Genomic DNA, 27162 nt, shown 5'->3' with positions numbered 1-27162 from the left:
ACATGGTGGCGTTAGCACACTGCTTTCGTCTTCACTGTCATTTCTCAGTTTACTTTGGAGCCTAGTGTTACGTTTTTCCTTGCCATTATTGTCACAATATGTCACACGACAACACAGAAAAACACAATTTGAAGAGCAAAAATAGGGGAACACATTAACATAGCACTGAAAATATCTAGTTAATTGCAAGCGCAGCTGCGAAATACTTGGTGCAAATCTACATGCATGCCACAACTGTTTTACTGTACAACAATGAAAGACTGCAACTACAAAGGAGATTCTCTCTACAATTACGCGCTAGCAATAAACAAAATCTACACTAATTACACAAACTACAAGAAAAAATCAGAAGATTCCAGTGAGGTATCCTCGGCTAAGGGTCGACATATGAAACGTCCCCTTAGAACCTTTATACATGACTGAGCTTTAACTAACACACAATATTTTTAGCGCAACGCAATCTGACTTTCAAAAATCCCTACAAAAGAATGGCCCTGAGTAACATTAACCTATACCTTTCACAAATCACTTACCTCACAAAAATCTTCATTACTCGAACTACTGCAATACAGCGAGCGCCACTACTGCCAGCTAAATAAAAGATTCAAACTACGGAAGGCACTAACTACTAGTAGGCATAGTTAGCAAATGAAAGATTTTAATAGAGAACAAACAATGTACAGGGTGTTTCAAAAATGACCGGTATATTTGAAACGGCAATAAAAACTAAACGAGCAGCGATAGAAATACACCGTTTGTTGCGATATGCTTGGGACAACAGTACATTTTCAGGCGGACAAACTTTCGAAATTACAGTAGTTCCAATTTTCAACAACAGATGGCGCTGCAAGTGATGTGAAAGATATAGAAGACAACGCAGTCAGTGGGTGCGCCATTCTGTACGTCGTCTTTCTGCTGTAAGCGTGTACTGTTCACAACGTGCAAGTGTGCTGTAGACAACATGGTTTATTCCTTAGAACAGAGGATTTTTCTGGTGTTGGAATTCCACCGCCTAGAACACAGTGTTGTTGCAACAAGACGAAGTTTTCAACGGAGGTTTAATGTAACCAAAGGACCGAAAAGCGATACAATAAAGGATCTGTTTGAAAAATTTCAACGGACTGGGAACGTGACGGATGAACGTGCTGGAAAGGTAGGGCGACCACGTACGGCAACCACAGAGGGCAACGCGCAGCTAGTGCAGCAGGTGATCCAACAGCGGCCTCGGGTTTCCGTTCGCCGTGTTGCAGCTGCGGTCCAAATGACGCCAACGTCCACGTATCGTCTCATGCGCCACAGTTTACACCTCTATCCATACAAAATTCAAACGCGGCAACCCCTCAGCGCCGCTACCATTGCTGCACGAGAGACATTCGCTAACGATATAGTGCACAGGATTGATGACGGCGATATGCATGTGGGCAGCATTTGGTTTACTGACGAAGCTTATTTTTACCTGGACGGCTTCGTCAATAAACCGAACTGGCGCATATGGGGAACCGAATAGCCCCATGTTGCAGTCCCATCGTCCCTGCATCCTCAAAAAGTACTGGTCTGGGCCGCCATTTCTTCCAAAGGAATCCTTGGCCCATTTTTCGGATCCGAAACGATTACTGCATCACGCTATCTGGACATTCTTCGTGAATTTGTGGCGGTACAAACTGCCTTAGACGACACTGCGAACACCTCGTGGTTTTTGCAAGATGGTGCCCGGCCACATCGCACGGCCGACGTCTTTAATTTCCTGAATGAATATTTCGAAGATCGTGTGATTGCTTTGGGCTATCCGAAACATACAGGAGGCGGCGTGGATTGGCCTCCCTATTCGCCAGACATGAACCCCTGTGACTTCTTTCTGTGGGGACACTTGAAAGACCAGGTGTACCGCCAGAATCCAGAAACAATTGAACAGCTGAAGCAGTACATCTCATCTGCATGTGAAGCCATTCCGCCAGACACGTTGTCAAAGGTTTCGAGTAATTTCATTCAGAGATTACGCCATATTATTGCTACGCATGGTGGATATGTGGAAAATATCATACTATAGAGTTTCCCAGACCGCAGCGCCATCTGTTGTTGAAAATTGTAACTACTGTAATTTCGAAAGTTTGTCTGCCTGAAAATGTACTGTTGTCCCAAGCATATTGCAACAAACGGTGTATTTCTATCGCTGCTCGTTTAGTTTTTATTGCCGTTTCAAATATACCGGTCATTTTTGGAACACCCTGTATTTACCTTAATAGTCATCAAAAGTCATAATATATACAGTAGTTCATGACATCCATTTTTACAAATTTCAAAACTCCGCCATCTCTCTCCCCTCATCCACCACTGCTGGCGGCTCACCTCCAACTGCGCAACGCTACGCGCTGTTCACGTCCAGCTGCCCAACACTACAATGGCAGACAACAATGCAAACTAGCCAGACTGCACACAGCACAGCCAGTGATTTTCATACAGAGCGCTACGTAACGTTGCCAATAAGAAAACATAAACAGCCTACTTACACCCTTTGTCAGGTTGTACTGATGACGTCCTAAGTGACTTGTCTGACGCGATTGTTCGCGCTGCTAGCCTTGCTGTGCCGCGCTCATCTGGACCATTTCGTCGCCGGCAAGTCGCGTGGTGGAGTACGGCTATTGCCATTGCCACCCATGATCGCAGTCCAGCTTTGTTACACCTTAAGAGGCACCCATTCGTTGCCAGCCTTATTACCTTTAAACGCCTTCGCGCTAAAGCCCGTTATTTAGTAAAACAGAGCAAACGGATATGTTGGGAACGATTTGTTTCTTCCTTCACTTCTAATGTCCCTATGTCATGGGTATGGGCTACACTTCGCTCTCTCCAAGGTTGCCATCGGCAGTCCACCCTCCCAGGCCTTCGCCTCCCAGATGGCCTTTGTACAGACCCGTCGATTCTTTCGGAACATCTTGCGACCCATTTTGCAATGGCATCAGCCTCCTATCCGGCTGCTTTCCTTCACTGGAAACAGCGGAGCGAAGCTTCCATATTATGTTTTAACCCTTGTCAGTCAGAATCTTACAACGAACCTTTTACTGAATGGGAATTTCTTTCTGCACTTTTTCTTCTTATGATACGGCCCCTGGCCCAGACTCCACTCATAAGCAATTGCTTCAACATCTCAGTGCTCCACAATGGCAACATCTTCTCCAGGTGTTTAACCGTATCTGGCTCCACGGTGACTTCCCTTCTCAGTGGAGGGATAGCATCATGGTTCCTGTCCTTAAGCCTGGTAAGAACCCCCTATTTGTTGACAGCTATTGGCCAGTTAGTCTGACCAATGTTGTTTGCAAGTTACTTGAACAGATGGTAGCCCGTCAGCTCAACTGGGTCCTCGAATGTCAGGATCTATTGTCCCCTTACCAGTGTGGCTTTGGAGAGGGACAGTCTCCGATCGATCACTTACTTCGCTTGGAATCCGCAGTTCGGCAGGCTTTTCCTCAGTGCCTTCGCAAGGCCTATGACACGACCTGGCACCATCACATCTTTCTTACACTTCATCAGTGGGGTCTTTGGGGCCCATTCCAGATTTTTATCCGCCAGTGCTGTTCCATCGGTCATTCGGGGTTCAGGTTGGTACTGTTTTTAGTTCTCCATGGACCCAGGAGACGGGCATTCCACAGGGTTCTGTCTTGAGTGTACTTCTTTTACTCATTGATATTGATGGACTTGTGGCCTCTGTCGGTCCTTTGGTCGCCCCTGCCCTGTATGTGGATGATTTCTGCATTTGGGTTAGTTCCTCTTCAATGGCCTCTGGAGAGCGGCAGCTCCAGGGAGCTATATAGCGTGCCTCTGCATGGACCCTCTCACACGGGTTTTAGTTCTCTCCTTTAAAATCGCGGGTGGTCCTTCTGTCGCCGTACTACAATCCACCCTAATCCAGAGCTCTATCTTGATGCACAACGATTGCCTGTGGTCCCACAGTTTCGTTTCCTGGGTCTTCTTTTCGACAAGCTCACTTGGCTGCCCCATATCAGACTTCTGAACGTATGATGTTTCTGTAAACTCAGTCCTTCGCTTCCTTGCCCACTCCTCTTGGGGTGCGCGACCGAGCGAGGTGGCGCAGTGGTTAGCACACTGGACTCGCATTCGGGAGGACGACGGTTCAATCCCGTCTCCGGCCATCCTGATTTAGGTTTTTCCGTGATTTCCCTAAATCGCTTCAGGCAAATGCCGGGATGGTTCCTTTGAAAGGGCACGGCCGATTTCCTTCTCCATCCTTCCCTCACCCGAGCTTGCGCTCCGTCTCTAATGTCCTCGTTGTCGACAGGACGTTAAACACTAATCTCCTCCTCCCCTCTTGGGGTGCGGACTGCTCCCTCCTTCTCCATCTTTATCGTCCTTTAGTTCTGTATCGCTTGGACTATGGTTGTCAAGTTTATGGTTCGGCTGCTCCTTCCACACTGCACATGCTGGATCCAGTCCACCATCGTGGTATCCGTTTGGCCACCGATGCTTTCCCTACTATCCCTGTTGATAGTCTCCTGGTTGAAGCTGGGATGCCCCCCTATTCTGTTTGGTGGTCCCAGCTTCTGATGTCTTATGCCCTCGCTGCCATTTCCTCTCGCACTCATCCTTCCTATTCTATCCTGTTCCAAGACCTTGGACGTTACCCACCTGATTCCCGCCCTCGGGCGGGTTTACCGGTTGGGCTCCGCCTTGCGTCTCTTTGCCGTGATTTTCAGCTTCCTTCTTTGACCTGTCTTCCTCGCTCCCTCCCATCCACCCCCGACCCCCTTGGTTAGTTCCTCGGCCTCGAATTCGGATGGATCTCCGCCGAGGTCCGAAAGATTCCATCCCCCCCATGGTGTTCCATTCCTTTTTGCGACGAATTTTTTGGGAGTTTCAGGATGCTGTTGTCTTTTGCACTGATGGCTCTAAATCATGTGGGATATGCCTTCACGTCCTCTGTTGGAACGGAAAATCATCTGTTGCCATCTACATGTGGGGTGTTTACTGCAGAATTGATGGCAGTTTCCCAGGCCCTTACCTTTATTAAACAGCCCCAACACAACCGCGTTTTGTTATGTACGGACCCAACGAGTGGCCTTCTGGCTATTGACCGGTGTTATTGGCGCCATACCTTTGTCTCTGCCATCCATGACCATCTCGCTGATATTCACCGTTCTGCTTGTTCCGTTGCCTTCCTTCGGGTCCCTGGCCACGTGGATATCCTGGGTAATGAGCTCGCTGATCGTTTGGCTGGGGGAGCAGTCAGTTACCCCCGGTTTTCTGTAACCCCTCCTGCAGCGGATTTACGGCTTCACATCAAATAACACTTCGCATAATCATGGGCCAACTCTTGGGAGACTACTTCCCTGTCTAATAAACTTCGTGCGATTAAGGTGACACCAGGCCTGTTTTTCGTTTCGCCTCTCCCGGAAGCACTCTACCACACACTGTCGTCGCCGCATTGGCCATACCAGGCTAACCCATGGTTTTCTTTTGCGTAACGAGCCACCCTCACTTTGTGGTTGTGGAGCCTTCCAGTCAGTAGCCCACATTTTGGTTGAATGCCCCCTTCTTTTGGCTCTGCGTGCTAAGTACAGACTCCCCCGCACTTTACCTTTGATGTTGGCTGACGATTCCCGGATGGTCTCCCTGGTTCTCGGTTTCCTCCGGGAAAGTGGTTTTTATTCTCAGTTTTAAGGTTTTTAATCTCTCTCTGGTGTTGGGGCAGGGCGGTGAGTGTTGGGGTATCTCCCACTGTAAGCTGTGTTTGGAGAATCTCGACTCCCCTCCCTGACAGAGATCCTCTTTTCTTCCCCTTTTACTCTGTTTTTATTTTTATTTTAGGATTGGTTAGTCTCCTTTTCCCATATGCCCTTCTACATTCTAGCGGTTGCACCTTATAAGTCGCAGGTGGTCTTGCCTCTGCTGCTTCAGAGGTGGGATATTTCCTGCCTCTAGCATAGCATTGGGTTCCCTCTCTTGCTGACTTACCTCATTTTGTTTTTACCATTGACAACATGATTCCCCTTTTACATATTTTAGCCTTTTCCCTTTTATCGTTCTGACTTTTCTGAGATGTCACTATCGGAATGGACCACATTTGAAACAAGGGACTGATGACAATGCTGTTCGGTTCCTTCAAGCCCAACCAATCAACCAATAGAGGATACTTTTGAAGCTGTTGCTTATTTACCTTTTGCGGGGAGTATATCATCCAAAATTTCAAGAATTTTAAGAAAATATTATATTAAGTGTTTCTACGCCGATGGCAAAGACTAGAGCCGTTCTTGACTCAGTTAAAGATAATTTGGGCTTGAGGGAGCCTGGGGTTTATGAAATTCCGTGTCACTGTGCGGAGAAATAAATTGGTCAAACTATTCGAACTATTCAGGTCCAGTGTGTGGAACATCATCGGCACACTCGGTTGTTCCAGCCTGAGAAGTCAGCAGTGGCGGAACACTGCCTTAACGAAGGACACAGGATGATGTATGACAAGACACAATTGATCTCTCCTGCTTCTCGCTGTTGGGAATGTGTTCTTAAAGAATCCATTGAAATTAGATTGTTGTTGTTGTTGTTGTTGTTGTTGTCTTCAGTCCTGAGACTGGTTTGATGCAGCTCTCCATGCTACTCTATCCTGTGCAAGCTTCTTCATCTCCCAGTATCTACTGCAACCTACATCCTTCTGAATCTGCTTAGTGTATTCATCTCTTGGTCTCCCTCTACGATTTTTACCCTCCACACTGCCCTCCAATGCTAAATTTGTGATCCCTTGATGCCTCAAAACATGTCCTACCAACCGATCCCTTCTTCTAGTCAAGTTGTGCCACAAACTTCTCCCCAATCCTATTCAATACCTCCTCATTAGTTACGTGATCTACCCACCTTATCTTCAGCATTCTTCTGTAGCACCACATTTCGAAAGCTTCTATTCTCTTCTTGTCCAAACTAGTTATCGTCCATGTTTCACTTCCATACATGGCTACACTCCTTACAAATACTTTCAGAAACGACTTCCTGACACTTAAATCTATACTCGATCTTAACAAATTCCTCTTCTTCAGAAACGCTTTCCTTGCCATTGCCAGTCTACATTTTATATCCTCTCTACTTCGACCATCATCGGTTATTTTACTCCCTAAATAGCAAAACTCCTTTACTACTTTAAGTGTCTCCTTTCCTAATCTAATTCCCTCAGCATCACCCGACTTAATTCGATTACATTCCATTATCCTCGTTTTGCTTTTGTTGATGTTCATCTTATATCCTCCTTTCAAGACACTGTCCATTCCGTTCAACTGTTCTTCCAAGTCCTTTGCTGTCTCTGACAGAATTACAATGTCATCGGCGAACCTCAAAGTTTTTACTTCTTCTCCATGAATTTTAATACCTACTCCGAATTTTTCTTTTGTTTCCTTTACTGCTTGCTCAATATACAGATTGAATAACATCGGGGAGAGGCTACATCCCTGTCTTACTCCTTTCCCAACCACTGCTTCCCTTTCATGTCCCTCGACTCTTATAACTGCCATCTGGTTTCTGTACAAACTGTAAATAGCCTTTCGCTCCCTGTATTTTACCCCTGCCACCTTCAGAATTTGAAAGAGAGTATTCCAGTTAACATTGTCAAAAGCTTTCTCTAAGTCTACAAATGCTAGAAACGTAGGTTTGCCTTTTCTTAATCTTTCTTCTAAGATAAGTCGTAAGGTCAGTATTGCCTCACGTGTTCCAACATTTCTACGGAATCCAAACTGATCTTCCCCGAGGTCGGCTTCTACCAGTTTTTCCATTCGTCTGTAAAGAATTCGCGTTAGTATTTTGCAGCTGTGACTTATTAAACTGATAGTTCGGTAATTTTCACATCTGTCAACACCTGCTTTCTTTGGGATTGGAATTATTATATTCTTCTTGAAGTCTCAGGGTATTTCTCCTGTCTCATACATCGTGCTCACCAGATGGTAGAGTTTTGTCATGACTGGCTCTCCCGAGGCCATCAGTAGTTCAAATGGAATGTTGTCTACTCCCGGGGCCTTGTTTCGACTCAGGTTTGTCAGTGCTCTGTCAAACTCTTCACGCAGTATCTTATCTCCCATTTCGTCTTCATCTACATCCTCTTCCATTTCCATAATATTGTCCTCAAGTACATCGCCCTTGTATAAACCCTCTATACTCCTTCCACCTTTCTGCCTTCCCTTCTTTGCTTAGAACTGGGTTGCCATCTGAGCTCTTGATATTCATACAAGTGGTTCTCTTATCTCCAAAGGTCTCTTTAATTTTCCTGTAGGCACTATCTATCTTACCCCTAGTGAGACAAGCCTCTACATCCTTACATTTGTCCTCTAGCCATCCCTGCTTAGCCATTTTGCACTTCCTGTCGATATCATTTTTGAGACGTTTGTATTCCTTTTTGCCTGCTTCATTTACTGCATTTTTATATTTTCTCCTTTCATCAATTAAATTCAATATTTCTTCTGTTACCCAAGGATTTCTATTAGCCCTCGTCTTTTTACCTACTTGATCCTCTGCTGCCTTCACTACTTCGTCCCTCAGAGCTACCCATTCTTCCTCTACTGTATTTCTTTCCCCCATTCCTGTCAATTGTTCCCTTATGCTCTCCCTGAAACTCTCTACAACCTCTGGTTCTTTCAGTTTATCCAAGTCCCATCTCCTTTAATTCCCACCTTTTTGCAGTTTCTTCAGTTTCAATCTGCAGTTCATAACCAATAGATTGTGGTCAGAATCCACATCTGCCCCAGGAAATATCTTACAATTTAAAACCTGGTTCCTAAATCTCTGTCTTACCATTATATAATCTATCTGATACCTTTTAGTATCTCCAGGATTCTTCCAGGTATACAACCTTCTTTTATGATTCTTGAAGCAAGTGGTGGCTATGATTAAGTTATGCTCTGTGCAAAATTCTACAAGGCTGCTTCCTCTTTCATTCCTTCCCCCCAATCCATATTCACCTACTATGTTTCCTTCTCTCCCTTTTCCTACTGACGAATTCCAGTCACCCATAACTATTAAATTTTCGTCTCCCTTCACTACCTGAATAATTTCTTTTATCTCGTCATACATTTCATCTATTTGTTCATCATCTGCAGAGCTAGTTGGCATATAAACTTGTACTACTGTAGTAGGCATGGGCTTTGTGTCTATCTTGGTCACAATAATGCGTTCACTATGCTGTTTGTAGTAGCTAACCCGCACTCCTATTTTTTTATTCATTATTAAACCTACTCCTGCATTACCCCTATTTGATTTTGTATTTATAACCCTGTAATCACCTGACCAAAAGTCTTGTTCCTCCTGCCACCGAACTTCACTAATTCCCACTATATCTAACTTTAACCTATCCATTTCCCTTTTTAAATTTTCTAACCTACCTGCCCGATTAAGGGATCTGACATTCCACGCTCCGATCCGTAGAACGCCAGTTTTCTTTCTCCTGATAACTACGTCCTCCTGAGTAGTCCCCGCCCGGAGATCCGAATGGGGGACTATTTTACCTCCGGAATATTTTACCCAAGAGGACGCCATCATCATTTAATCATACAGTAGAGCTGCATGTCCTCGGGAAAAATCACGGCTGTAGTTTCCCCTTGCTTTCAGCCGTTCGCAGTACCAGCACAGCAAGGCCGTTTTGGTTAATGTTACAAGGCCAGATCAGTCAATCATCCAGACTGTTGCCCCTGCAACTACTGAAAAGGCTGCTGCCCCTCTTCAGGAACCACATGTTTGTCTGGCCTCTCAACAGATACCCCTCCGTTGTGGTTGCACCTACGGTATGGCCATCTGTATCGCTGAGGCACGCAAGCCTCCCCACCAACGGCAAGGTCCATGGTTCATGGGGGGGGGGATTTAGATTATCAAGTAATATTATTAACATGGGTAAGGGTTTTCCTCTAAGTAAGATATGGAATCCGATTTTGTCAGACATTAAACGACTATGGTCTTCTTTTCGATCATTGGATTCTTCCAACTAGTGCTGTTGCTATTTATCGTTTCTGCCGTCTTCTCCCACCGGCGCGCTGAGTGTCAACTTGCCGCCAGGAGGCGGTGCCCATCATCTCGCGTACGCGCAGTGCTCTGTCCGTGGTGTATAAAGGCTTCCGCCGTTGTGGCTGGAATCCAGTTCCAGCGAGGCAGTGCACCTGAAGATGGTGGCCAGCTGCTCCACCGAAATATTGTCTGGACGACGACATGATCCGGCTGCAAACCCGTGAAGAACATCAGCAGTTATTACGCCGGGAAAGTCTACAAAATCACATCAAGAAAGAAAAAAGTCTTAAGGGAAACGGGTCCTGGCTTCCCGTGCTGCAGCGAACGACCGTCGCGGATAGCAAGAGGAGAACCGCACCGGAAATGACCGTGGAGAAGCCCTCGGACGTTGGCGCGCCAGGTACTTATAGTCTGCGGCCGCGAGCTCAGCTCCAGTTCACCACCAGCAATGGCGGGTGGAGCTTTGACAATGACAACCACTTGTTCTGGCGAAACACAAGAACGTCGGCCGAAGAAGCAGAGACAGAAGCCAATAGGCAGTTTGCCATCATAACTAATCGTTTCTTCACCGTTGGTAAGCAGAGAGATGCTTAATTTCTAAGCGGCGAGTAAAAAAAAAGTAGTTTGAAAATTCACTCCTTTTTGAGATACAAACGATTTCTTAAGCAAAATGACGATTGCACCTAGTGTATGGCTCTGTGGTCATATTTTGAAACTGCACACTAAAATAAATCTTGTCGGACATCGAAGCACTGCTATATCATTCCTAATAATGCTTGTTGGGAACGGAATCCTATGATTCCTAGGTTCTTAGAGGAATTTGTTCTCTCTACTGGTCGTACTTCGAGCAGCCGAAGACTAAATGATTGATGTCCCCCGCATCTCAACTGTTGCAGTCACACGTGTGAGCTGTAGACGAAATTTATGAAAAGGAAAAATGTCGTGATTGGAGAAATAGCTCCGCGGTGTACAGATATGTTTCGAAACCGCGGTAAGCTGGGTATATGGGATCATGTCCAGCTAAAATATTTTCCTTTATTTACCGATTTTCTCCGTTCTCCTTCCCACCGGAACATTCCTTCCGGTTTAACTTGACGTAACAAGTCAGTGAAAGGTAACTGGATACCTAAGGAGGCTAAGGCACCAAGACAGCTCTTAGAATCAAAAGTAATCGCAATCCTTTCGTCATTCTGTGTCACAGAACACTTAATTGCCTTCACGAATTCTAACGCTTCAGCTGTCTGAGACAAAGCTTATACTGTTCTAAGTGACCCATAAGATAGTACACCCGACGGTACCTTCTGAAGCGTTTTCTGAAGGATCTGTATAAATATAGAAAGCTTTGCTCCATTTTGCACAGAGATGCTGTTGTTGTCTCTTGGTCTCCCTCTACGATTTTTACCTTCCACGCTGCCCTCCAATACTAAATTGGTGATCCCTTCATGACTCAAAACATGTCCTGCCAACCGATCGCTTCTTCTAGTCAAGTTGTGCCACAGGTTTCTTTTCTCTCCAATTATATTCAATACCTCCTCATTAGTTATGAGACCTACCCATCTAATATTCAGCATTCTTCTGTAGCACCACATTTCGAAAGCTTTCACAGGCTAATAGGTTGAAGGTGTTGGTCTACGAGAGCAGAGATCCTCTCAGTGGGAGCACAGTAACCGGCCTCATTGGGGCGACCTTACCTGGAACCTATCCTCCTACATAAAAGATAACAACCATTTCCTCGACCAACTCTCCACAGTTACTTTCCCTTTACCACATGGTGCCCTGCTCACCACTATTGATGCCACCTCCCTGTACACTAACATCCTAATGCACATGGCCTTACTGCTATCGATCACTACCTTTCCAGATGACCCATGGATTCCAAACCAACAACCTCCTTCCTAGTCTCTCTGACCAACTATATCCTCACCCACAATTACTTCTGCTTTGAGGACATTACCTCAAAACAAATCCGCTGTACGGCTATGGGCACCCACATGGCACCATCCTATGCTAACCTATTCATGGGCCATGTAGAGGAATCCTTCGTGAAAACCCAGAATCCTAAACCCCTCACCCTGGTTCAGATTCATTGATGGCATCTTTGCTATCTAGATTGAAGGTGAAGACACCTAATTCACATTCCTCCAGAACTTCAACAACCTCTCCCCCATTTGCTTCACATGGTCCTACCCAACCCAACAAGCCACCTTCCTAGATGTTGACCACCTCAGAGATGGCTACATCAGTACCTCCGTTCATATCAAACCTACTAACCACCAGTAATACCTCCACTTCGACAGCTGCCGCCCCTTCTGTACAGCGTAGCCACCAGTGGTCATTGCATCTGCAGTGACGATCAGTCCTCTAAATATACTGATGGTATCACTGAAGCCTCACCTGATGGTAATTATCCTCCCATCCTTGTCCAAAAACAAATTTCCCATGCCTTATATTTCCACTCTTCCATCACCTCCCAAAGTCCCACAGTCTGGCCACAGAGGAGCATTCCCCTCTTAACTCAGTACCATCTGGGACTGGAGCAACTGAATTAAATTCTCCACAAGGGTTTAGATTACCTCTCGTTGTGCCCTGAAATGAGAAATGTCCTACCCACTATCCTTCCCACCCCTCCTACCGTGCTATTCTGCCGTCCACCAAACCTTCACAGTATACTTGTCCATCCTTACACAACCCCTGCTCCCAATCCCTTACCTCATGGCTCATATCCCTGTAATAGACCTAGATGCAAGACCTGTCCCATACATCCTCCTATCACCACCTACTCCAGTCAGGTCACTAACATCACCTATCCCATCAAAGGCAGGGCTACCTGTGAAACCAGTCATGTGATTTACAAGCTAACCTGTAACCACCGTGCTGCATTCTATGTAGACATGACAACCAACAAGCTGTCTGTCCACATGAATGGCCACTGACAAACTGTGGCCAAAAACAATTGGACCACCCTGTAGCTGAACATGCTGCCAAACATGATACCCCTCATCTCAATGACTGCTTCACAGCCTATGCGATATTGATCCTTCCCACCAACACCAGCTTTTCTGAATTGCACAAGTGGAAACTTTCCCAGCAATACACTCTACATTCCCATAACCCTCCCAGCCTCAACCTTCGTTAGTTACTGTCCTCACCCATCCAGACCCCCTCCCTGTTCCCATTCTATCACTACACAGCCGTCATTTCACCTCCACACCCAGTCTTTTAATTTCTTGTTATTTCTCTCCTTTCCGCTACTTACCACCTCCCCCCTCTGCACCTTCTCTCCTGCCGCCCCCCCCCCCCGTCTAAGCTGCAACACTTCACTGTCCGCCACTCCCACCGTATTATCTCTACCCCTCCTCACCCCAGCCTTCTCCTTAACCCCCTCCCCTCCCGTCGCCACTCCCATCATGCACCAGTGCTGCTGCTCGCAGTGTAGTTTCAGCTCTGAGACTGCAGACGTACGTACGTACGTGTGTGTGTGTGTGTGTGTGTGTGTGTGTGTGTGCGCGTCTACTGCTGACAAAGGCTTTAATGGTCAGAAGCTATGATTGTGTGAATCTTTTTGTTGTGCCTATCGCGACTCAGCATCTCCGCTATATGGTGAGTTATTCTTGACATATAAAACGCCAACCGATGATGATGATGATGATTATTATTATTATTATTATTATTATTATTATTATTATTATGGCGTTGATGATGATGAAATAATGTTTAAGCTTTCACAACTCTCCGTTTCGCGTTTTTGTGTTAGGAGTTTTCATTCTGTTTATTTTTTCGGACAAATACAAAAGATCCTTAATACATCTTTTCGTTAACGAATTAACTTCCGGGCTGAAAATCATCCCACACAACAGCTTACGCATATTAAACAGTTATTTGTTGAATGTTCGCTTGCAGTCACATAGATTTGCTTTCGGCACTTTCCCAGATAATGGATCTGGCGTGGGAGGCCAGGAAAGCAGATTCCTTCACAGTACACAACCAGCTCCAAACACAAACTGCAATTTGCGGAAATAATCAAATTGACTAGACTAACAATGAGGCGCTGAGAACTGTAAGGGACAAAAGCGTACAGTCTTCGAAGCCACGTTTAAGTGAGTATCAGAGGAACTCTTGATACAGCTTTACGTGAATGTCGATGTATACGTACGATGTGGTCTTACAGATAAACTTGACCCACCGTAAAATCAACAGATGTCAGAAGCACGAATAAATACTAAAATTTCACAATCGATAATGTTGTGCTTCAGTTCTCAGCACTTCTAACGTATTACTATATGATAAAATCCAAAACTTAATACACTGTATCTCATTCAGATTCCCACGAAATAGGTTTTTCTATGAGGGTAAGTATAACACATACTGATGTCCAACCTAATTTTACTACATAGTGAGTGAATTGTCATATCTGAGGAATGTTCTACTTTCTAGCGGGATTTATGCCAAGTGAACGGGGATAAGTCTGCTGCAGTGTGATACCATCTGCTGGCATTGATGTAAACTCATAGATGAGTGGTAAGGGCTAGCTGTGCACACCGTGAACGTTGTTTATCAAAGCCGTATGTATTTGGCCCATAAGACAATAACATCACGCCAGTTACACGAGCGAGAAGCTCCTTAAACTGTGCACAACTGAAGGTGTGCTCGTGACCCTGACATTACGTTTAACAATTGTTAAGCATTCAATTCGCTGTAATCTCAGAAATCTTTATATATAATGTTCTTCATGTTCTTTTTAAAAAAGCATTAACTACTGTATAACAGTAAGATTGTAACAATGAGAAGGCTTTTCTGTTAGATTCAGAAGCATCCGACCCACCTTACATTTCAAGGTGGTGGGTTACTCTGTACTGTTAATGAAATAAATAAAGAATGAGGTTTAATAGCATTTGAAGAAAAATAACCAATAAATCAGCAAGGTGTCAAAAGTTACGGTGTTTAAGTGCTCTAGTACTCTTGTACAATAGCCGCCACTGGTTACGCTGAATCTTATTCGAAAGACTGATAATGAATTCGCGATAGTCTTACGTAATGGAGGGCAATAAATACTGCGAGTAGAAAAACAAGGTGATGAGATTGTTGTATGCCTAAATATTGAAACAAATAGCGTTTGTGTTGATCAGAACCTAGAAGCATGTGCTTGTGAGTTGTTACTGCAGAATACTTCTGATAATTGTAACAGTATACAGATCCTCTCTAGGAAAATTTCAGCTATGAGAAATCTAGACGCATTATTGAGCTGTCTGTCACGCAAGAAGAAACAGTTGGTAGTTTGTGGAAATTTCAATGTAGATTTCTTAACACACGTACAGAAAAAATTAACTAGTTATTTTTTCGGTGCTTCAATCTAATTCACTCGTCAATTTTCCAGTTCATGTACAGCAAAACAGTAAGATACTGTCAACATTTTTATTGACAGTGCTAAGGATGAAACTACTAAAGTTTATCCAATTGCTAATGGCTTATCTGAGCATGATGGACAATTATGGCACCTTACATCCCTGAGGCAGATTCTTACAAAGCAGTGAGGTTTATTAATGAGAATGGGATACAATGCTTTTTCTAAAGCACCCAGAAGATCCATTAAAAAACTAACCTGTGGAAAACTAACGGAATTAAAATCTCATGTAAGAGGAAAAGAGAAATTTCTGTAAAGGCCAGAGTAAGTCAAGATACAACGTTACTTGCGTACTACAGAAAATACTGTAGTGATTTAAGGCAAATCATTAAAATGTCCAGAAGTATGCATGTTTTGACAGAAATAATGGAGATAATAGGATTAAAACTATATGGGGCATTGTCAAACGGGAGACAGGCAGTCAGTGAACAAGATTCCATAACAATTAAACTAAACGACATTGTTGTGACTGATAATATGCAAGTTACAAGTACTTTCAAAAATCACTTTATAAATGTAGCATAAAATATAGGATTAAATGATTCAGATTAAGAAGCAAGAGGAATATATCAAAAATGCAATTCCACAAAACAATAAGCAACTAGAAGTAGCACAAAATCCTTCACTATAATTAAAGCAATTATAAAAATTCTAAAAACCAAATTCTCGTGTAGGGATCGTGGAATTTCAAACGGAATTCTAAAAAGTAGTTCCAGTGTCATAGGCAATATATCACTGGTACAGGGAATTTTTCCAGGCAGATTAACATATGTAGTTGTTAAATCACTTCGTTCGAAGGGTGAGAAGACAGACATAAACAATTTTGACCAGATTTCCTTACTGACATCTTTTTCGAAAATATTGGAAAAAGAAATATACTCAAGAGTAGATGCACACTTAGAGCCAATAATTTACTCAGAATACCACAGCTTGGATTGCAGAATGGTTGGCCGACTGAGAATGCTGTTTACACTTCAATTTGTCAAATAGTTCAAGCTTAAATACTATTGTACCGCCAGTTGGTATTTTATTTTTCGTGAGCTTTCCAAGGTGTTTGTGTAGATCATGATGATGTCTTAGAAAAACACTAGTTTTATGAAGTTGATGGCTTTATGCACAGCTGGCTTGAATCATATTTGACAGACTGCAAAAGGTGTGCTGTGTAATTCAGACAATGTCGGAAACGTAGAAAATTTTAGTGACTGAAGAGAAATTGCAAAAGGAGTCCCATAGAGTTTAATCTTGTGTCCCCCTCCTGTTCCTTCACTTAACAAGCAAAATTGGTACCCTTTGCAGACGATACTAGTGTTAAAATAAATCATATCAGTGAGAAAGCAGCAGAAGATTTAGTAAATGATATTTTTTAAATAATTAAGTAATTTTCTGAAAACTGGAACTCCCAAAATTTTGAAAAACGTACTACATGCAGTTCTGTATAATAAATAAGACCAGCAACTTGAGTAACACGTGAGCAGGAGTGCGTAAGTAGGGTAGAATTCTTCAAATTTTTGGGTGCACATATTAATGAAAACTTGTGTTGGCTGAAGCATATTACTGAGCTTTTTAAACAAACAAGTTCAGATACTCTTGCCAATCTGATTTTTGGAAACAAATGTATCAACCTACTAACATACTGAGCAAAATTTCGCTTTGTAATGTCGTACGGAATAATTTTCTGGGGTAATTCGTCACTTAGAAACTATTGATAGCCCAAAAGCAAAAGCGTGCAGTAAGAATAAAGTGTGATGTTCACCAATGGACGTCATGTGGGTACCACTTAAAGGAACTAGACATTCTAACTGCACCGTCACAATATACATTTTCGCTAATAAAATTCTTCGTAAATAATCCATCACAACTTGAGAAGAACAGTGATGTATATAACCACAACACCAGAAGGAACAGAGACATATATAAGCCATTGTTAAAGCTGTCAGTGGCTCAGATAGGAGATAAATATGAAGCAGCAAAAATTTTTATATGCCCAATAATATAACATGTCTGACAGGTAGCGAAGCAAGTTTTAAATTAGTTTTAAAACTTATTTCTCCTGGACAACTCCTATGAAATTGACGAATTTCTGCTTAAAAACTGGCTCCCCTGCGGGTTCAGGGGTTACATTAGGCCAACGGTATTCCTGCTTGTTGTAAGAAGCGACTAAAAGGAGTCTCAAACGTTTCGGCCTATATGTGATAGTCCCCTCTCGGGTTTGACCTCCATATTTCCAAATTCTTCCGAAGAGCGAGCCAGTTGGGGACGGGTGCCTTACAGGGTGCATTGTGTCCATCGTGCATTGAGACCTTTAGCCAGCTTTCTCGTCGTCACATTGCCGTCCCGCTCGTTCTCCATCTCTTGGACGAGGATACATTCCTGGGCGCGATTTCCACCATGCACTGTGCAATGTTGCGTTTTGCAGAGACGACGACCATGGACTTCCTTCCACCTAATATCCAGCACGGTAACCAGTCGGTTGTGGTGGGGCCGCCATGTACCTTGTTAGTTGTAGCCCCCTGACAACACAGGGATCGCTCTGCTGATGCCTGCACCATTAACTCACCATGTATGCCAAGGAGTAGGTGCCTATCTCACTGGGGCATCGGGGCTCCTGGCAATGGCCATCCTGCCAGGTGGCCCTTGCTGAGGCTGGGTGGTGCCCGTGGGGAGGACCCTTGGTTGGAGTGGGTGGCATCAGGGCAGATGACACGCAATGAAGCGTGGTACACCATCTCTTGCTGGTGGCCAGCCGCCAGCAGTCTCTAAGCGTTCTAGGGCCAATTCAGCGCTCAGAAATAGGATCCCAAATCGTTTCCCTCCTTGGCCACACCGTGGGAGGAGCGTAAGGCTCAGGATGGCAGTGACACTTATTCGCCCCAGTACCTAGTTTGTACGAGTGCTGATAGGGAGTCTTTCATGACAACAAAGCCTCAAGTCTTCGTAGAGCATTTAGAGGATAAGTTTGGGGAGGTGGAGGGCTTGTCCAAAATGCGCTCTGGGTCAGTATTGATAAAAAAGCCATCCTCTGCCCAGTCACGAAGATTACTTGCTTGTGACAAGTTGGAGGATGTTTGTTACGATCACACCCCATAAGAGATTAAATATGGGCCACGGTGTTATTTTCCATATGGACCTTCTTTTGCAGTCTGATGACGATCTGCGCGCCAGTTTAGAGCATTGAGGTATTCATTTCGTCTGGCTCGTACATCGGGGTCTGAAGGAAAATCAGATTGCTACCGGTGCCTTCATCTTTGCCTTCGAGGGTGACACATTACCAGAGAAGGTGAAGGTGATGGTCTACCCCTGTGATGTCAAGCCCTATATCCTTCCCCCGATGTGGTGCTTTAAGTGCTGGAAGTTCAGCCATATGTCTTCCTGCTGTTCTTCCAGCCACACGTCGAGATTGCAGACGCCCATCACTTCCCAATACTGCATGTGCCTCACTTCCCATCGGTGTCAACTGCGGAGAGCATCGTTCACCTTGCTTGCCAGACTGTTGGATCTTACAGAAAGAGTGGAAAATAATGGGATATAAGACCCTGAATCAACTGACCTATACGGAGTCTAAAAGGAAATATGAGTGACTCCATCCTGCGTGAATGACTTCCTCATATGCCGCCGCTATGACAACTGTGATAGCCCCATCAGTTCAGCGAATTCCAGTCAGCTCACCGAGCTGTAAAACTCAACATGCCCCCTTGCCCATGGGGGTCACTACCCACCCTGTTGCTCTTGCGCCACCTACCTTGGGAGCAACCCCTCCCACCCCCCCACCCCCAACCATCGGGGACGTCCCACAAGTGGGAAGAATGACATGACCTCTGGCAGTGGCATAAGTGCACACAAGCAGCTGGTCGTAGGGCTTCACGATCCTCCTCCATCCTGGAGACTGAATCAGTGAAGCTCTCCCAGCCAGTGAAAGCCAAGAAGCAGCGAGAAAAGTCCAGGAAGAACACCTCTAAGAAGAAGGAACGTGCAGTGGCACCCACCCCACAGCAACCTACAAGCTTTGCATCTGAGGGTGAGGTAGAGATTCTGAAGTCTGCTGAGGACCTAGATCTCGCTGGACTCTCAGACACAATGGATGTCACTAGCACAGGTAATCAGTTGGTGGCAGCAGGTGACCTAGCAGCGTAATCTGCCTCCTCGGTCCCTTCACGCTTTTCTCGGCCATGGACAATGTCATCCTCCAGTGGAACTGCAGCAGTTTGTTCCACCATCTTACTAAGCTCCGACAACTTCTCAGCCTTCACCCTTTCCTCTGCATTGCTCTTCAGGAAACTTAGTTTCTGGCGATGCGAGACCCCGCCCTCCGTGGCTATCGGGGTTGTTATAAGAACTGGCCAGCTCATGAGAGGTTATCTGGTGGCGTCGGCATCTACGTCCTTCACTCTCTTTATAGCGAGTCTGTCCCTCTAAAAACACCTTTAGAGGCTGTCGTTGTAGGGTGTGGACGCCTCAGGCTGTTACTGTCTGCATTCTCTCTCTTCCACCTGATGGTGATGTCCCGCAGCATGTCCTGGCTATGCTGATAGCCCAATTGCCTCCACCTTTTCTGTTACTGGGCGACTTCAACGCCCACAACCCGCTGTGGGATGGATCAGTGGCAACAGGCCGAGGCAGCATTGTTGAGCAAGTATTGGCACAGCTCGACTTTTCTCTTTTAAATAATGCCTTCACACATTTCAGTGTGGCACATGGCACATACTCAGCCATCGACCTTTCGATCTGTAGCCCAAGCTTATTACCATATGTCCAATGGAGTGTGCCTGACGACTTGTGCGGTAGTGACCACTTTCCAATCTTTCTGTCACTGCCACAGCGTCACTCTCCTGGGCGCCCCTGCAGATGGGCTATGAATAAGGCTGACTGGGACCTGATCACTTCCATTGCCACTATTGAGCATTTTGTTCATGACGCCATTGATGCTGTGCTTCACTCGGTCACCACTGGCTTCATTACGGCGGCAGAATCTGCCATTCCCTGTTCTTCTGGGTCCCCTCGGTGGAGGACTGTGCCTTGGTGGTCGCCCGAGATCGCTGAGGCGATTAAAGATCGCAGGTGGGAACTCCAGTGTCACATGCGGCATCCCTCATTGGCACACCTTATCGCCTTTAAACAGCTCCATGCACGAGCCCGCCGTCTCATTCGCCAATGCAAGCAGGAGTGCTGAGAAAGGTATGTCTCCACCATTGGCCTCCATACCACTCCATCGCAGGTTTGGGCCAAGATTGGGCGACTCTATGGCTATCGGACCCCCATCAGCATACCTGTGCTTTCACTGAATGGTGCAGTCTATACTGACTCAGACACAATTGCAAACTGCTTAGCGGAGGATTTTGCTCAGAGTTCCGCTTCTGCAAATTACCCACTGACCTTCCGCTCCCTGAAAGAGCAGTTGGAACGTTGGAGCCTTTCATTTCACACACACCACTCTGAATCGTACAATGCTCCATTCAGTGAGTGGGAATTCCAAAGTGCCCTAGCTGCTTGCCCTGATATGGCTCCAGGGCCAGATCGCATCCTCTGTCAGATGCTCAAACACCTCTCAGTGGACTGCCAGCGCCGCCTCCTAGACCTTTTCAACCGTATCTGGGTTGAGGGTGAGTTCCCTTCGCAATGGCGGGAAAGCATCGTAATACCCGTATTGAAACCTGGTGAGAACCCACTGGAGGTGGACAGCTACTGGCCCATTAGCCTTACAAGCGTTCGTTGCAAGTTGCTCGAATGCATGGTGAGCTGGAGGTTGAGTTGGCTACTTGAGTCTCAGGGCTTTCTGGCTCCATCTCAGGGTGGGTTCTGTAAGGGCTGCTCTGCCGCCGATAATATGGTGAGCTTGGAGTCTACCATCCGTACAGCCTTTGCCCGCCTTCAGCATCTGGTCGCCATCTTTTTTGACATGCGGAAGGCATACGACATGGTGACATCACATCCTCTCTACGCTTCATGGTTGGGGTCTTCGGGGTCCACTCCCGATTTTAATACAAAATTTTCTGTCGCTTCGTTCCTTCTTTGTGCAAGTTGCGGCCTCCCCGAGTTCAGGAGAATGGGGTACCGCATTGATCGATCTTAAGTGTCTGCTTTTTTTTTATTGCAATTATTGGGCTCGCTGCAGAGGTTGGAACGTCTGTCTCGGCTTCCTTGTATGCTGATGACTTCTGCCTATACTATAGGTCCACTGGCATTGCAGCTGCTGGACGGCAGCTGCAGGGCGCTATCTGAAAGGCGCAGTCTTGGGCTGTAGCACATGGCTTCCAGTTTTTTGCTGCCAGGACCTGCGTTATGTATTTCTGCCAGCGATGCACTGTTCACCCTGAACCACGGCTTTATCTTGACGGCGAATGACTTGCTGGGGTGGAGGCGCATCGGATTTGGGAATTGATTTTTGATACCCAGTTGATTTGACTGCCTCATATTTGGCAGCTTAAACAGACGTGCTAGTGGCATCTATACGCTCTCCGTTGCTTGAGTCACACCAGCTGAGGTGCCGATCGGTCTACCCTTCTACAGCTGTACCAGGCGTTAAATCAGTCCCGTCTAGATTATAGGAGCCTGGCTTACGGTTCAGCATCCCCTGCATCGCAGTTACTGGACCCCATCCTTCACAGTGGGATCCGACTCTCCACTGGAGCTTACCGGACAAGCCCTCTCAACAGCATACTTGTGGAGGCAGGTGTCCCTCCTTTGTGGTTCCAGAGCCAACGAGTACTGGTCGCTCATGCTACACACGTTTGTAGCTTGCCTGGACATCCCAATTATCGTCTCCTGTTCCCTCAGCGAGGCATCCATCCTCCGGAACGGTGGCCCTGGTCAGGATGTACGATCGCGATTCGCATCAGAGCTCTTCTCTCTGCACTCGAGGTTTTCTGTCTTCCACCTCTTCTCCAGGCCCCTTTGCGTATACCCCCGTGGTGTGTGCCCCACACATGCCTTCGGCTCGATTTGGCACAGGGCCCGAAGGACTCAGTCTCGCCTGAGGCCCTCCGCCGCCGCTTTCTTTCAATCCTTGCCGCGTTTCCAGGCTCTGGCATTGTCTGTACTGATGGTTCGATGGTTGCTGGTCGTGTCGCTTATGCTCTTACTCTAGGTGATTATTATGAACAACACTCATTGCCGGCTGGCTGCAGTGTTTTCACTGCCGAGCTGGTCGCCATCTCTCGCGCTCTAGAGTATATCCGCTCCTTCTCAGGTGAGTCCTTCGTTATCTGTAGTGACTCCTTGTGCAGTTTACGAACTATCGACCAGTGTTTCCCTCGCTCTCGTCCGGTGATGGCTATCCAGGGGTCCCTCCATACTCTTGGCCTTTGCGGCCGCCCTGTGGTAGACCCCGGGTCATGTAGCCACCCCGGAAAATGAACGTGTTGACACGCTGGCCAAACAGCCTGTCGGTGCACCGCCCTTGGGGACTGGCCTTTCGGAGAGCGACCTCAAGTCAGTTTTGCAGCAGAAGATACTTCGCACCTCGGGTGAAGAATGGCGCGCATTTCGTTCACTCGACAAACTTCGGGCCATCAAGGAGGCTACTGGTACGTGGCGCTCCTCCTTGCGGGTCTCTCACAAGGACTCTGTTGTCCTCTGTCGGCTGTGCATTGGCCACACCTGGATGACGCACAGCTATTTATTGCGCCGTGAGGACTCGCCTTTGACGCTGCGGTTCAGCTTTGACTGTGGTCCACATCTTGTTGGACTGCCCGCTTTTAAATCCGCTCAGGCAGACGATTGAGCTGCCTGATACACTTCCTGCGCTTCTATCAGATGACGTTGTGATGGCACATTTAGTTCTGAGTTTTATTCGTGCAGGGGGTTTTTATTGCTTGATCTAAGTGTGTGTTCTTTTTTTGTGTTGTCTGGCCTTTGGCCTACGATTTTAGATTGGGGTTTTTAGTGCGTTTCTTGCTGGTTGGCTCTTTTTTTTTTTTTCTATGGTCGGCCAACCACTCACACTCGGTGTGATTTTAATTCCTTCTGTCTGGGCCGGCTGCGGTGGTCTAGCGGTTCTGGCGCTGCAGTCCGGAACCGCGGGACTGCTACGGTCGCAGGTTCGAATCCTGCCTCGGGCATGGGTGTGTGTGATGTCCTTAGGTTTATTAGGTTTAAGTAGTTCTAAGTTCTAGGGGACTTATAACCTAAGATGCTGAGTCCCATAGTGCTAAGAGCCATTTGAACCAACCTTCTGTCTGGTCTCTGTCTGTGTCTTTCTCGTCCTGTGTCGTCTCTCGTCATCTCCATTGTTTGTTATTATTCCTTGTGAGTGTTTAAAGTTCATGGAAAAAAGGACCGATGGCCCTAGTAGTCTGGTCCCTTCAATCCCACAAACCAACCTTAAAAACTGGTTCCCATTAAGAAAATGTGTAGTTGCATGAATATGACAAAACCAATAACGTTTTCAGTAATATTAACATTAATGTATATATATATACTTCCTGTGAATTGACTCGTTTCACATCAATTCGGTAAAAGAATCGTTCGAATGTTCTATGTATCATGTAACTAACTAAATGTAGATGTTGTGTTGTGGTCTTCAGTCCTGAGACTGGTTTGATGCAGCTTTCCATGCTAATCTATCCTGTGTAAGCTCCTTCATCTCCCAGTACCTACTGCAACCTAAATCCTTCTGAATCTGCTTAGTGTATTCATCTCTTGGTCTCCCTCTACGATTTTTACCCTCCACGCTGCCCTCCAATGCTAAATTTGTGATCCCTTGATGCCTCAGGACATGTCCTACCAACCGATCCCTTCTAGTCAAGTTGTGCCACAGACTTCTCTTCTCCCCAATCCTATTAAATACCTCCTCGCCGCTCGGAGTGGCCGTGCGGTTCTAGGCGCTACAGTCTGGAACCGTGTGACCGCTACAGTCGCAGGTTCGAATCCTGCCTCGGGCATGGATGTGTGTGATGTCCTTAGGTTAGTTAGTTTTAAGTAGTTCTAAGTTAGAGGGGACTGATGACCACAGCAGTTAAGTCCCATAGTGCTCAGAACCATTTGAACCATTTTTTTAACCAATACCTCATTAGTTACGTGATCTACCCACCTAATCTTCAACATCCTTCTGTAGCACCACATTTCGAAACCTTCTATTCTCTTCTTGTCCAAACTATTTATTGTCCACGTTTCACTTCCATACATGGCTACACTCCATACAAATACTTTCAGAAACAACTTCCTGACACTTAAATCTATACTCGATGTTAACAAATTTCTCTTCTTCAGAAACGCTTTCCTTGCCATTGCCAGTCTACATTTTATATCCTCTCTACTTCGACCATCATCAGTTATTTTGCTCCCCAAATAGCAAAACTCCTTTACTACTACAAGTGCCTCATTTCCTAATCTAATTCCCTCAGCATCACCCGACTTAATTCGACTACATTCCATTATCCTCGTTTTGCTTTTGTTGATGCTCATCTTATATCCTCCTTTCAAGACACTGTCCATTCCATTCAACTGCTCTTCCAAGTCCTTTGCTGTCTCTGACAGAATTACAATGCCATCAGCGAACCTTAAAGTTTTTATTTCTTCTCCATGGATTTTAATACGTACTCCAAATTTTTCTTTTGTTTCCTTTACTGCTTGCTCAATATACAGATTGAAAAACATCGGGGACAGGCTACAACCCTGTCTCACTCCCTTCCCAACCGCTGCTTCCCTTTCATGCCTCTCGACTTTTATAACTGCCATCTGCTTTCTGTATAAATTGTAAATAGCCTTTCGCTCCCTGTATTTTACCCCTGCCATCTTCAGAATTTGAAAGAGGGTATTCCAGTCAACAATGTCAAAAGCTTTCTCTAAGTCTACAAATGCGAGAAATGTAGGTTTGCCTTTCCTTAATCTATTTTCTAAGATAAGTCGTAGGGTCAGTATTGCCTCACGTTTTCCAACATTTCTACGGAATCCAAACTGATCTTCCCCGAGGTCCGCTTCTACCAGTCGTTCCATTCGTGTGTAAAGAATTCGCATTAGTATTTTGCAGCTGTGACTTATTAAACTAATAGTTCGGTAATTTTCACATCTGTCAACACCTGCTTTCTTTGGGATTGGAATTATTATATTCTTCTTGAAGTCTGAGGGTATTTCGCCTTTCTCATACATCTTGCTCAAATGTAGATCGGCGCATGTTTTTGTAATTTCCTAGAGTAGTTGCAATTCGTGTTTGTGACGTCCACTGCGGTGATACTAAGTCTGGTCTTCCGCAGGTGCTGCTGGCTACCGTTCTACTGCGGCTGGTACTGCATGGTACGCCACTACTGCCCCATGTGCGGCACCATGATCGGCTTCGCGCCGCGCACTCGCGCCGGCTACCGCAAGGACTCCTGATTGCCCTGGACACGCCGCGTTGTCCGGTCCGCCTCTACCTACTCTGCCTTCCTGCGCTCCGCCGTCGCGCTTCCCAGACACACGCATCGACCCACGCAACGTCAAATTTTGTACCTTTTTTGCATACTGTTATGTAGCGCATTACGATTAAAAATAAAAGCAACCTATCTGCAGCTTCTACCATATTACGTGAAATGTAAATTGTAGTACAATCTTTGGTTCCTACATTGTTTCGTAACACTACGTCCACAAACATATTTTCCTTTCATTTAATAAGTGAGTATTTGCACTTTTGGGCGTACCTTCTGGACAGCATATCATCTGCCGATATTTCGGCTGCTACTCCTATAGCCCAGCTTCAGGGCGAGTAGTTGACTGTATTAAAACCATGTGACGCAATGATGTACAAGTAATGTGGAGTAAAATGCGCTTGCGACACAGATAAGACAGTCAGCACAACAGCGCCAATCATAGGAAAAGATTACGCATCTGGAAACAAAATGTCAGTCACAGAGCCAGCAAATTCGCATTGCATACTAATTACATGGTTAGTTACTATCACGAATTGCAGGAATTGCAATAACAGGCAAATGAAGACTTGGAACAATAATTCCCCTTAAGAGCACAGACGTGAAATGTGTAGTTGCCTTGAATTGTTGAGCTTGAAATCCTCGCAGTTGTCTGCCAATTCCTTTCACACCTTCCTTAACCACTGAATCCCAATAGGATGAGGTTGTGGCGAGTGCGCTGACTTTCACGTAATCTGTGGAACGGCTAGTGGAAACACAACGTCCAGCCACTGAATATTTTTATTTGGCTGTAGAGCCCTGGTTTGTCAGTGGTGTTCCACATGCCGTTCTTCTGCAGAGCACCTTATTTCCACATGCCGTTCTTATGCAGATCACTCTGTCGAGTGGTTTTAAATGAGTCCCGTTGAAGGTGGCTATAATTCTGATAGCACAAAACTCGGGGAACGAAATTTCGATGTCCCGGATGCACACGCTGAAAGACGGTGGAATATTCTATTCGCTGAGAAGACTTCAAGAAACACGTAAGTGATTACTGAAAGAAAAAGCATAGGTAAGGTTGTTTAATCCAGAGAACAGTACCACAGGCTTTAATGTAGCAATTGCAGCTACATGGCTGCAGAAACTAAGATTCCCACACTTAGGAAAGTATTTCGCTAATCGACGTTCTATAAAGTGAAAGATTTTCTCACTCTAGGTGTTTCCGTTTCAGAGAGACTACAACACGCCACTGGGGTTACGGTTACACTTCACTAAATAACCCTCTGATACGCGCAAATTATCTCCTCTCGATATGGAAATCACCTCACTACTACTGAAATGTACGGTAATGAAGTAAGCGCAAGGAAACTGAAGGGAGCGATGCTCCTGACATACGAACTGTAGCTGTGAGTCAAGAAATTAGTAATTATGAGAACAGCATTGGGGAGAGATGTACACAAGAATGAA

General features: G+C 45.5%; 1 protein-coding gene across 1 annotated transcript in view; it reads left to right on the top strand.

Moving 5' to 3' along the window:
* The window catches only part of LOC126100366 (lipopolysaccharide-induced tumor necrosis factor-alpha factor homolog), a 53045-nt gene extending 27269 nt beyond the window's left edge, over positions 1-25776 (top strand). The window contains exon 3 of the mRNA XM_049911000.1: positions 25567-25776. Coding sequence (XP_049766957.1) covers positions 25567-25687 — 121 coding nt within the window. The 3' untranslated portion in view covers positions 25688-25776. The remainder of the gene's footprint in view (positions 1-25566) is intronic.
* Positions 25777-27162: the final 1386 nt, after the last annotated feature.

The sequence above is a fragment of the Schistocerca cancellata genome, chromosome 1, assembly GCF_023864275.1.
Source record: "Schistocerca cancellata isolate TAMUIC-IGC-003103 chromosome 1, iqSchCanc2.1, whole genome shotgun sequence".
NCBI classification, from domain to species: domain Eukaryota; kingdom Metazoa; phylum Arthropoda; class Insecta; order Orthoptera; family Acrididae; genus Schistocerca; species Schistocerca cancellata.
This window is presented reverse-complemented; position numbering and strand designations above follow the sequence as displayed.